The 12458-nt window shown below is 34.9% G+C and overlaps 1 protein-coding gene across 3 annotated transcripts in view; it reads left to right on the top strand.

The window, feature by feature from the left end:
* The window catches only part of KDM5A (lysine demethylase 5A), a 117454-nt gene that overhangs the window by 95270 nt on the left and 9726 nt on the right, over nucleotides 1–12458 (top strand). For all 3 annotated transcript variants that reach the window (XM_074194689.1, XM_074194687.1, XM_074194688.1), the window contains 5 exons: nucleotides 63–224; nucleotides 3834–4385; nucleotides 5846–5989; nucleotides 10185–10344; nucleotides 11925–12145. In XM_074194689.1, coding sequence (XP_074050790.1) covers nucleotides 63–224; nucleotides 3834–4385; nucleotides 5846–5989; nucleotides 10185–10344; nucleotides 11925–12145 — 1239 coding nt within the window. The remainder of the gene's footprint in view (nucleotides 1–62; nucleotides 225–3833; nucleotides 4386–5845; nucleotides 5990–10184; nucleotides 10345–11924; nucleotides 12146–12458) is intronic.

Here is a 12458-nt window from a genome sequence, read left to right as displayed (position 1 = left end):
TCTTTTTCTTTTTTAATTTTTTTATTCCCTGTACCACTTTTTCCTCTGCTTTTTTTTTTAAGGTACTAAGTCCTCGAACTGATATTGGTGTTTATGGAAGCAGCAAGAACCGAAGGAAAAAAGTAAAAGAACTGATGGAGAAAGAGAAAGAAAAGGATCTTGACCTTGATCCTCTGAGTGATCTAGAGGAGGGGTTAGAGGAAACTAGAGATACAGCAGTGGTGGTAAGGGGTTCATTTGAAGAATTCTGTTTTTAAAATATAATTAGTGTGTATACACAGAAATGAGAAAATTTAACTCTCAATGTCTATACATCTTTTTTTTAACCTTCCTAATAAATTTTGGAGGAAGAAACTTTTTTCCCCTTTTCTTTAGGGTTAATCCTTCCACTTATATTCTGGAATCCATTTTTCCCATCTTTTCAGAGTCCTTGATCCTAATAATTATCTCCTATCTTTAAGCTATTTTAAACATCTTTTTGCACAGATTTCTTTCAAGCCTGATTGAGCGTTTTTCTTCCTGACTTCTCCATTATTTCACTATTTCCCATCAATCTCTCTTTTTTGAATTTCTATTTTACATAAAGTACCATGATATTCTATATTTAATTTTCTCATTTTTTCATGTATGTAGTTTTTGCATCTCCATATAGTAGTTTACTTGAGGTTAGGGATCATGTTCTATACTACTTAATTATTCCTCACAGTGCTTAGCCTATTTAATTTATCTAGGTTATAGAAAAAGGAAACCATTCTTATTGTTCCTTATTTTGTAATTTAATTTTTTAATTTTTAATTTAAACAATGAAAAGGAGCATTATAATAGCACAACACAAAAACATGTAACCATAAATCTCCATTTCATTCTACTTTATAGATTGTTGTTATAATAAATTCTGTACATTACTTTCAGAATTCTCCTCATCTGGTCTTCCTTCTGCTCTCTTCCATGCATTTAAAAATGTTTTACTGATCTTTTTTTGTACTACTTTTTAAAAAACTTTTCTTTCCTCTTAGAAACCTTTGAGAATTTAAAAAAAAGGCAAACTCTCATTATAGGTCAAACAAACAAATCCACACAATGGTGTTATCAAAAAATGTATATCTTTATCTTGAGATCATCTCTCTGCCAGGAGTAGAATAGACTTCATTGTAGGTACTCTGGAGACATGGTTGGTCAATACACTAGTCACAGTTAAGTCTTTTATTTATTAAATATAATTTTTAAAAATCAGCAAATATTTATCTCTTTCCCCTCCTACACCATCCCCTAACAATTGAGAAAAACAAAATTTCAGTTAATTTCTGTTAAATAGTATAACAAGACAAATTTCCGCATTAGTCATATCTAAAAAAAATTTGTCTTATTCTGCCCTTTGAGTCCACTTCTTCAGTTGATTTCCTCATAAAGCCTTTGGAATCACTGTTGGTCATTACATTTATCAGAGTTCCTAAGTCTTTCAAAGTTAATTTTCTCACAGTATTGTTGTTTTGTAAAAATCATTTGCTTGGTTCTAGTTACTTTTCCACATCATTTCATGCATAAGTTTAACCATAAGTTTCTCTGAAATTTTTCCTCAATAAAAACTATCATTTTATTGATAAAAACATATATAACTTTTTTTAACCTCTTAACTTTTTCTCTTCTAGGAATCGTAGTTAATTTTTTGCCCAATCTGTTTTGCTTTGAGTGTGTGTGTATATATAGATGTTTTTGAATCTTTCTGTTCTGGATTTATGTCTTGAGTGTCCTTGTCACCATAACATTTTTATGATGGGATTCCTTTTTTATGTCCTCATTCTTCCAGTCTGCTTCCTGACTTTGAACTTGATGTAAGGACTGGCCTTGCACCTTCTGAAAAGAATGTCTTGTGCTGGTCCTACTTTTGTTTTCTTGGAATTTTGTAATTTCCAAATAAGTTTACTTTTGAACATGTTGAATTTAAGGTGGTACAGAATATCCAGTTTGAAATGGCCAATAAGCAAATGGAGATACATGATTGGAATCCAACATGGAAGTTGGGATTGGATAAGTAGATTTGAGAATCATAACCATAGAGATAATTGAATCCATGGGAGCTTTTGAGTTAACCAAGTGAAATTGAATGGATAGAGAGCAGAGGGCCCAGAATATCCCTGTTAGTGGGTATAGCCTGCATAAAGACTCAACAAAATAGACTGAAAAAGCATTCAGATTGGTAGCAAGGGAACTAGGATAGAATAGTGTCACAAAACAGAGAGAAGAGAGCACCAAGGAAAATTAGGGTGAACAAAAGTATCAGAGGCTGCAGAGAGGTCAAAAAGGATGAGGATTGAAAAAAGGTCAGTAGGTTGAGCCATACTATAGATTAAGAGAGTGAGGGGAAAGGAAAGGAAGGTAATGATTGTAGGTGACTTTCTCAAAGAATTTTGCCACAAAAATGGAGAAAACTTGAGGCGATAGCTTATGGGGGATAGATGGATAGGGTTTTTATGAGGATTTGAGAGATACATATTTGTGGGCAATAGGATTGCAGCCAGTAGACAGGTGGAAGTTAAACAAGAGGAAATGAAAAAGGAGACAGTGCTAGGGAAGCAGGATGGACTTGAGTCACTTAGACACATGCAAGGTTTTGTCCTAGCAAGAAGGGCTGTTTCTTCATATGAGCTGCAGTGGAAGAGGTGATAGTTACACTAGGCATCTAGGGGACAGGAGATGAAGAGGAGACTAAATGACCTCAGTTTTTGCAGTGGCATATGAGGCAAGGTTTTTCAGCTGAGAATATAGGGAAAGGGAATTAGGGGATGTTGAGGAGGGATGATTTTTCTCAGCTACTTCCCTTCTAACAACCACTTTCTTAGGGTCTAGTTCTTCAGTTTCCTTTTTACCCCTTCAGGATTAGGAAGTTTGTTTTGTTTGGTATCATTCCCTCCTTAGAATTATTTTCTCTTTAACTTGTTCTCACTCTCAACCCCACCCCCCCACCTCCACCATGTACACTCCCTTGAGTTTGCTATATTTTTACACTCTGCTTGTGTGTAGGTGCGTGCACCCACACCCACACCCACACATGCATGTATATGTATGCATGTGTACATACATGTATACATATGTGTTGTGTGTGTACATGCGCGCGCGCACACACACACACACACGTTCATCCCTTTCTTGTTTATTCCCAATAAGAATTAGGTTCTTTTGATGACTTTTGCCCAACTCCTCCTTAGTGATTATATATTCTTTGAATATATTGAATATACACTGAAGGTGCCTTTTTTCCCCCCTAAAACTTTCCTAATAAAATAATAAAGTTGAAGTGTATTCAAAAGGAAAATATTTTTGAGATAAAATTCAAGGGAAGGGAATAAATGTGTTAGGCATTCTCTTAAGCACTTTACAAAAATTACTTCATTTGATCCTTATAACAACTCTTTGAGGAAGGAGCTGAGGTGTACAAAAGTAAAGTAACTTGCCCAGTGCCACACAGCTTATAAGTATCTGAGGCTGGATTTGATTTGAGATCTTACTGACCATAAGCGCAGTGCTTGTCTTACGAAACACAGATTTCAGTTTTGGAAAAGTTGTTTTAATTGGTCATATTTGGTCATGATACTTTCTATAGGAATTTGAAGGGTGTTACTGAATTTACTTCCTTAGAACCTTATCAAAAAGGAAGCTCAAACCATTACTTAATAATATCATGCCAATCATCAGGGATGGGTGAAACTTCATAATTTGCCGATTATGAACTGATTTTAATGGAATAATTACTAGACTTCTCTGAAGCTAAAACTTTGATCTCAACCCTGCTGGGTCTCCTGTGTATTATGTTGATTCCCTTTTGTGTTGCACAGGTGGCAGTATTCAAAGATCGGGAGCAGAAAGAAATTGAAGCCATGCATTCTCTCAGGGCAGCTAACTTAGCTAAGATCACCATGGTGGATCGGATTGAAGATGTGAAATTCTGTATCTGCCGCAAGACAGCAAGTGGGTTTATGCTTCAGTGTGAGCTCTGCAAAGACTGGTTTCATAGCAGCTGTGTGCCCCTTCCCAAAACAAGCTCCCAAAAAAAGGGAACCAGCTGGCAGGCCAAAGAAGTAAAATTTTTGTGCCCTCTCTGTATGCGCTCTCGACGGCCTCGACTGGAGACCATCCTATCTCTCCTGGTGTCCCTGCAGAAGTTGCCTGTGCGATTGCCTGAAGGAGAGGCCCTCCAGTGCCTGACAGAACGTGCTATGAGTTGGCAAGACAGAGCAAGGCAGGCCTTGGCCACTGATGAGTTGTCTTCTGCTCTGGCAAAGCTTTCTGTGTTGAGCCAGCGTATGGTGGAGCAGGCAGCCCGAGAGAAAACTGAAAAGATCATCAGTGCAGAACTCCAGAAAGCAGCAGCCAACCCTGACTTACAGGTAAACATAGTATGTGTATCCTATTTCCTAATTGAAATGATGGCATTCATCTCTGAGTCAGTGGTAAATTAAGTCTCAGATGGAATATTTTTATTCTACCATCTAACTTAGAGAGGCAGCAGTGATTTTTTAATTACTACAAAATAATTAGGGAGTCATCTTTCTTTTTTGTTGTTTTTTTTTAGGTTTTTTGCAAGGCAAATGGGGGTTAAGTGGCTTGCCCGAGGCCACACAGCTAGGTAATTATGGGAGTCATCTTTCTGCTTGCCTAGCTCAGTGGTTTGCCAGACTTTACAAAAAGCAAATGACTGTTCAGTGAGTTAGTAGTTCAGTTTTCTCTGTCACCAAGATCTTGTTGATGGTTAGTGCAATTATACCTTTAACTTAAGGCCTATTTTTAGCTTTAACTGAAAAATTAATAAGTACAGAATTAGTTTCAGACAGCAATGTATGCATGAATCTTTAACAAACATTACTCTACAGTTAATGAGTTAGAAATACTTTGAGCTATACTTCCTTAGTGCAGAAACAAAAATCTCTGAGAAAAAAGGCTCAGAGTAGTATGTGTTACTGTAGATAGAGTTTTGACCCATTAAGAAGACTTGATTCAAGATCTACTATTTCTGATACATCCTCTCAGTACTCCCAAGCAACTTTATAGACTATGCATTGCACTACTGATAAGAATTTTAGACAAAGGGAGGGAGCAAGAGGAAGTAGAGAGAGATTATAATTTCATGGCAGAGCAAAAATGTAAAAATTTAGTTTATATTCAGTTCACCTACCTTCTCTTCCCAGATCTACCATTTTTTGGTTACTGACTGCTATATAAATAGTAATCAAAGTAAGATTTTATTACAGAATTATTTCCTGAAGACCAAGGACTATTAAATTTAATTTAGGAAAAAAACCAGATATCTTATTATCTGATCTTGCTATCTCCTATATGTTTCTTCCTTAAGGATATGATTTCTCTCTTATCACATTCAATTTGGATAAATGTACACCATGGAAACAATGTAAAGACTGGCAAATTGCCTTCAGGGGTGGGGTGGGGAGAGGGAAGTAAGATTAGGGGGAAAATTGTAAAACTCAAAATAAATAAAATCTTTAACAGAATTATTTCCTGGAGAAAATTATTGTAACCACATAAGTACAATATTTGTACTTTGGACTACATAATGAAAGTGATTTCTATATTGTAGAATTAAAGCATTTTAAATGTAATTTTGAGAGTTAAAAGTACCTTTATGCAAAATTCTCTATAATTGTGTTCATTCCTTTGAGATTTTTTCATACAGATCTCTTTCATGGATAGCTTGGCATTATAATCACAAACATAGAATATAATCACTAACAATTGAAGTAAATCCTTAGGTTCCCCTGACCCTAAATATAGTTCATTTACCTGGATGTATCCAGAAGTTTTCTTTCTTCATCCTGACATTGTTTATACTTAGGGACACCTACCTGGTTTCCAACAGTCTGCTTTTAATCGGGTGGTAAGCAGTGTGTCATCCTCCCCTCGGCAAACCATGGACTATGATGATGAAGAGACAGATTCTGATGAAGATATTCGGGAGACATATGGTTATGATATGAAGGTAATTAAATAGGTCATATTGAACATAGATACTAACTGGACATGTTAAATAGTCTGAAGAGATTGATTGTTAGGAGTGAAAAATTATTTTCTCATCTGATTCCACGTGGACCACAATTATAATGGAAAAAGATATTTTGTATTCTATGTTTTGTTTAAAGCTATGCTGTTTTTTTTAATCCCAATTTTTAAAAATTACTTATACTTGATGTTTAGAGACTTTGGGAAAAGCATGTATTTTAATTCTTCAAAACTTTTGTGATGTTAGTTTAGCACTATTTTGTCTAGGATTTAAGAGATCTTGTCTGATATGTTTGACTTACATCCTGTTTTCATGATGCTTAATTATATCATTTCAAAGATAGGTAACCCATAGTAAGGATATATCTAAGATAAATATTATTTCAGCCACTGTATCAACATAAGCATTTTTATTTTTATATTTGTACCTCACTGGTGGTGATGGAGACATGCTATACATGAGTCAGAGTAATTATTTAATGACAAGCTGTTATTGGTACAAATATGAGCAATTAAATGAAATGGAATGACCTGAGAAAAGGTCCTATCATTAGTCTTGATTTCCATGATTACAGTGTTAAAATGACTTTTTAGTAAACTCTCGGGTTCTCAGGTTTAGTAAACTCACGTTTGGTTCTTGCTGCCTTGGATTGCCTAGGGCATCTATCCATTTTTTGGCTGACAAGGACTCACATAATGAACAGATTTTATAGAAGTTAATGGTATCCTTAAAGGGTATAGGACTTCACAAACTATAATATATATTTTGAGAATAGAATATCACTTACTAGAAATCAAAGACCATTTCTGCTACGTATTGGGAAAACCAGCAACATCTGGAAAGGGGAATTGCTAGTTGAACAACATTCAGGAAGAAAAGCTGACATCTAGCCCAAAATCTTATAAAAAATACTTTTAGTACAATCCTTTTAGTATTGAAGCCAGAAGATCCTACTTGGTATCATGTATTCTGTAGTAGCTAAGCAGCTATCAACAACTGTGATGTAGAGTGGCTATACATTATATATAGTGGTGAAGTTTGTTGTAAAGCAGTTTGGTAAGCTGAAAAGGCAACCTTAATTGGTCATTGTGTGACTATAGTGTTTAGTTTTAACTTAGTTGGCTCAGAGGAGCAGTGGATCAGTTGGCATTGGCTCACTTTTGTTTAGAAATTTATTAGATTAAATAATCTGATTTTGAGACTCTGATTCTTGACTCGGATCTCTTGTGTGCTGAATTTCTTTTTCTGGTTTTTGGGAGGAAGGTATCAAAAAGTCTCAGATTGTTTTTGATTGAGTTAGTACTTTTGAAGTTTAAGCATATTGGCAGAATAGAGACAAGAATCCTAAGACTTCTTGTCTATATACAAAGAAGAATTGTTTATGAAACTGTAAGTGTACCTTTATGCAATTATTTTGTAGTGTTCCCTTTTAAGTTTTATTCTGCTCTCTAATATTCATTCTTTTTTGTATTTCATTGGTATTTTTTTTTTTGCAAGGGAATGGGGTTAAGTGACTTGCCCAAGGCCACATAGCTAGGTAATTATTAAGTGTCTGAAGCCGGATTTGACTCCAGGGCCAGTGCTCTATCCACTATGCCGCATAGCTGCCCCTATAACTTTTTTTTGCATCACTTATTTCACCTCTTAACCCCAATACTGCTATTTTTTCCAATATAAACCCTCCCGTGTTGCAAATACATATAATCAAACAAAACAAATTTGTGTTGTGTTGGTTAGGTCTAGAGTGTCAAGTTGGTTTACTGTGTTATATTCTCTACCTACTGTCATTACTCTGTCAAGAGATTGGTAAGTGTGTTTCATTATCATTCTTCTGGAGTCATGATTGGTCATTGTCTTAACCAGAGTTCATAAGTCTTTGAAAATTATTCTCCTTTATAGTGTTGAAGTCAGTATACAAATTGTTCCTCTGATTTTGATCCCTCTATTCTCCAACAGTCCATACAATTTTGCTCCATGCTTTCTGAATTTCTCCTTTTAATTACCTTTTATGAAAGGATATTCTATTATATTCATGTACCATATTTTATTCAACCTTTCTCCAATTATTGGACACCCCTAGTTTGTTTCCAGTTCTTTGTTAAAACAAAAAATATTTCTATAAATATTTTTGTACATTTGGATCCTTTCGCTCTTCTAGAGATCTTTTACAGATCTTTTAGAGCTGTAAGCTCTAAGGTTATGAGGTGATCTAGTGGAAAGAATCTTAGCCTGGAGTCAAGAAGATGAAACTTAGAAATCAAAACTTAATCACTTCCTAACTGGCTAAGTCACTTAACCTTTGTCCATCTTAGGTTCCTCAACTGTAAAATGGAATAATGAGCAACTCCCTCACAGGATTTTTGTGAGGAGCAAATAAAATAATTTATAATTGTAGAGGGCTTAGCACAGGACCTAATCCAGAGTAGGTACTATATAAATTCTTATATTCCCTTCCATTCTCAGGGCTATTACAGGGTCAAGCTACAAATTGTTCTTCTAAATGGATTGTCCACTTAACAGGACCCAACAATAGCTCATCAGCATTTGTAACATGCCTTTCACAGTGAAGCAATTCAGACTTTTAATGACCTTTGTCTGTCTTACAGTCTTTTTATGTAAGATTGACTGTAACTGTCTTCCTTCTGAAGAGTATTTCTTTAACTTACACATTTCTTATGTGCTCTCTACCATCTTCAATTTCTTCATTCTTTTTTGGTCACTGTCCTTACATTTTGAAAGTTTAGCAGAAACTCCCATCATATGAATGGGAATGAAATGAGTAAAGCCAGAGTCAGATAAAAGAGAATAAATTTCAGTTGCTGATAAGGAACCCCTGGAGTATAAGGTAGGAGTTATGTTTCTTCTTTGTTTGATATTTTGTAAGTTAGATTTTACTGGGGGGGTGGGGAATCATTTATCTCTTGTTTCTAAATTCTTAAATTAATGCCATTAACTGGGGACCTTGTTATATTGTTTTCTAAAATCACCTTTAGAGCCTTTCTCATATGTACTCTTTTCCATAAATACTTAAGACTTCTAAAGAGGTTTCCAGAAATTTGAGATTATTCAAGATAACCTGAATTCTGCCTCTCATTCATCACATAGCAGATTTTATAACTTTTGATTGGTACACAGTCTGTGACTTCAGAGTTTTTTAAATTAGAGCTAAATTTTATGTGATTTTGATATTAATAAGTAGAATCTGTGCTAAGAGCAACTGGAAAGCTTCTGAAAATAGCAGAACAATTCTGTTCTCTGTAAATTCCCCATCCTCCTGAGAATCTATATCTAGGTTTTACTTCCTATTTTAAATGAAATCATTTCTTTTTTTTTTATTCCTAATCCAAGCTTTGGTTTATTTTTAATACAATTACTACCATTTTGGTTTTCTCCATTTTAACTCTTATTTTGACTTTAAAAAGTAATTTTTTTCATTGAATCTTTTTTTAAATATTCCTTTATTTTTCTAACTACATGTAATAGTAGTCTTCAGTAATTGAAATCATTACATTTTACCTGCTACAATCTCTTTTCCTTGTTACAGAAGCAGCAGCAATATTGTAGGAGGTAGAAATCAGTATACTTAATTGTAATTTTCTTTTGGATCTTTTGTTTAACTTTTTTTTTGAGGGGCGGGGCGGTGTTGTTTGCAAGGCAATGTGGTTAATTAAATGACTTGCCGAAGATCATACAGCTAGGTAATAAGTGTCTGAGGCTGGATTTGAACTTGGGTTCTCCTGACTCCAGGGTCAGTGCTCTATCAACTACACCCCCTGCTGCCCTCTTTAATATAATTTTTTTCCTTTTCCTTTTTTTTGCAAGGCAGTGGGTTTAAGTGGCTTGCCCAAGGCCACACAGTTAGGTAATTACTAAGTGTCTGAGGCTGGATTTGAATTCAGGTATTCCTGACTCCAGGGCCAGCGCTCTATCCACTGTGCCACCTTGCTGGCTCCCTTAGGATAATTTTTTAAAGAAGCTTTGTTGATTTTCTTTTTACTTAACACTATACATTCTTCTCCAAAAATGTTTATTTTCAGTGAGCTGCACAGATCTGTAACTTTGATTTACAGTGACAGATTTATTGATAATTTTCTATAGGAATCTGCATCCTTGAAATCTTCATTGGCCATAAACCAATTTCACTTATGATACACTCTCTTGCTTTCATCTTCAGGACACTGCCAGTGTAAAGTCTTCTAGTAGTTTGGAACCCAATCTCTTTTGCGATGAAGAGATCCCCATCAAATCTGAGGAGGTGGTGACCCATATGTGGACAGCGCCTTCATTCTGTGCTGAGCATGCATATTCATCTGCTTCAAAGAGTTGTTCTCAAGGTATTATTCCTCTGATTTATTTATATTTATATATATATGTATATATATAAATATATATATACACACACACGTGTGTGTGTGTGTGTGTGTGTGTGTGTGTGTGTGTGTATGTGGTAGAAATGACTCTAAAGTCAAAAAGAGAAGGACATGGTATTGGTGAAAATTGATAGAATTTTTCTTTATAAATTGCCATGTAATTGCTGATTAATGTACTAAGTGTAATTCCTGGTCAGATCTGCTGCCTTGAATCATTGGGGGAATCATAGAAAATATCAGTTGATTCTAGTGAGAGATAATCTGAAGCTTTCAATCTTAATTCATAGTGTTAAAGAATTTTAGAGTAAGTCAAACTGCTGCCCTCTTTTAAAAGGTACAGTTCAATTCTCATACCTTCTACCTCCATACCTTGTGCCAGAGCCTTCTTTTTTCTATCAGAACATTCCTGGTTTCTTCTTTTTCTTATAAGACAATTTCTAGATCTCTTCATTGTCCTAATTGCTTTGAACACTATCCAGGTTATTAATACTTTGTTTTAAATATACTATCCAGAACTCAACTAGATTCTAGATGTTTTCTGACAAATATAGAATTCAGTGAGACTGTCCTCCTTGTTATGAATAATTCTGCCTTCTGAATTTTTTTTTTTTTTAAAGCAGTCACATCAGTGAGGTGGTAATGTTAGCTTATTGAGCTTTGGCTCAATTAAAACCTTCATGTCTTTTTCATACAAACTGCTATTATGGATTTTTTTTAAACCTATCTTTAGGACTTTACATTTCATCTTGTTAAATTTCATCTCATGAAATGGTGTAGTTGAAGGAAACAGCCTAGTAGATTAGGCCTTGCATCTTGTGGGCTAAGTAATTGTTAATTATGAAGTAGTTTATCAGTTAGGTATATGTATATGGGGTTGGTAGTTGTTTTGTATATGTACTATGGCTTCTATCTTTTCCTCACTTTACTTAAGGAAAATTGTAGGAACACAGTGATAATAATTTGAAAGAATTCTTGAGGTTCTTAAAAGAAAATTAACTATAAATTACAGATTATAGAAAATAGGACCCAATGATAATTTGCTTCTTTGTCTTTATTATATACTTATGATAATGATTTACTGTGTTCTTAACTTGACATTATTACATTCTGGACTTTAGGACACACCACACCCTAGTAAGATACAAGTTTGAGTTTTATTTCTCTATAGTAAAGTTCAGTAGAATAAGTCACACGTTTTTATCCCTTCATTTGGAGGATGAGTACTTTGCTTTGAAGCTTACATCTTCAGTATGGTGAGAGCAAAAATATATCAAGAACTTTCTGTATTTGATAATGGAAAAAGAAATAGTTTCAGAATCCAGAGAATGTTTTTATAATTATTTTTGTATAGAAGTATAGGGTATTGGGGCAAGGGTCATTTTATGTATTTCATGGTTTGTTGGGTTTTTTTACATTAGTGCTAATATTTGTAGTATCTAATGCAGTTACCAGAATTAAGACTTCCACCACAAAAAAATTTTTTCATAAATATTGTAGTTTCTCATGGTTTTTCTTTCATTGACTTATTGCCTCTGCCTGCAAAGGTTCCAGTACCCCAAGAAAACAACCCAGAAAAAGTCCTTTGGTGCCCCGGAGTTTGGAGTCTCCAGTGTTGGAGTTATCAGCTGGTGCCAAAGCCCAATTAGAGGAACTTATGATGGTTGGGGATCTCCTTGAGGTATCTCTGGATGAGACTCAACATATTTGGCGGATCTTACAGGCCACACATCCACCCTCTGAGGACAGATTCCTGCATGTCATGGAGGTACAGGTTTAAAGTTTACTTTTTAAAAAAATAAATATTTTATTTGTTTTCCGTTTATATACAATGATATTATATACAGTGATAGTTTCTACCAATCTTTTTTTTTTTCAGGATTTGAATTTTGCAATTCCCCACCCCTTCCTTCCCCCCCCAACAGAAGGAAATCTGATAGTCCTTATAATGTAATACTTACTTCCATATAGTGTTTTTTTTGGGGGGGGGTAGCAAGGCAGTGGGGTTAAGTGACTTGCCCATGGTCAATATAGAAAGGTAATTGTTAAGTGTCTGAGACCGATTTGAACTTGAGTCCTCC

Source organism: Macrotis lagotis, chromosome 7 (assembly GCF_037893015.1).
Source record: "Macrotis lagotis isolate mMagLag1 chromosome 7, bilby.v1.9.chrom.fasta, whole genome shotgun sequence".
In the NCBI taxonomy this organism is placed as follows: Eukaryota; Metazoa; Chordata; class Mammalia; order Peramelemorphia; family Peramelidae; genus Macrotis; species Macrotis lagotis.
This window is presented reverse-complemented; position numbering and strand designations above follow the sequence as displayed.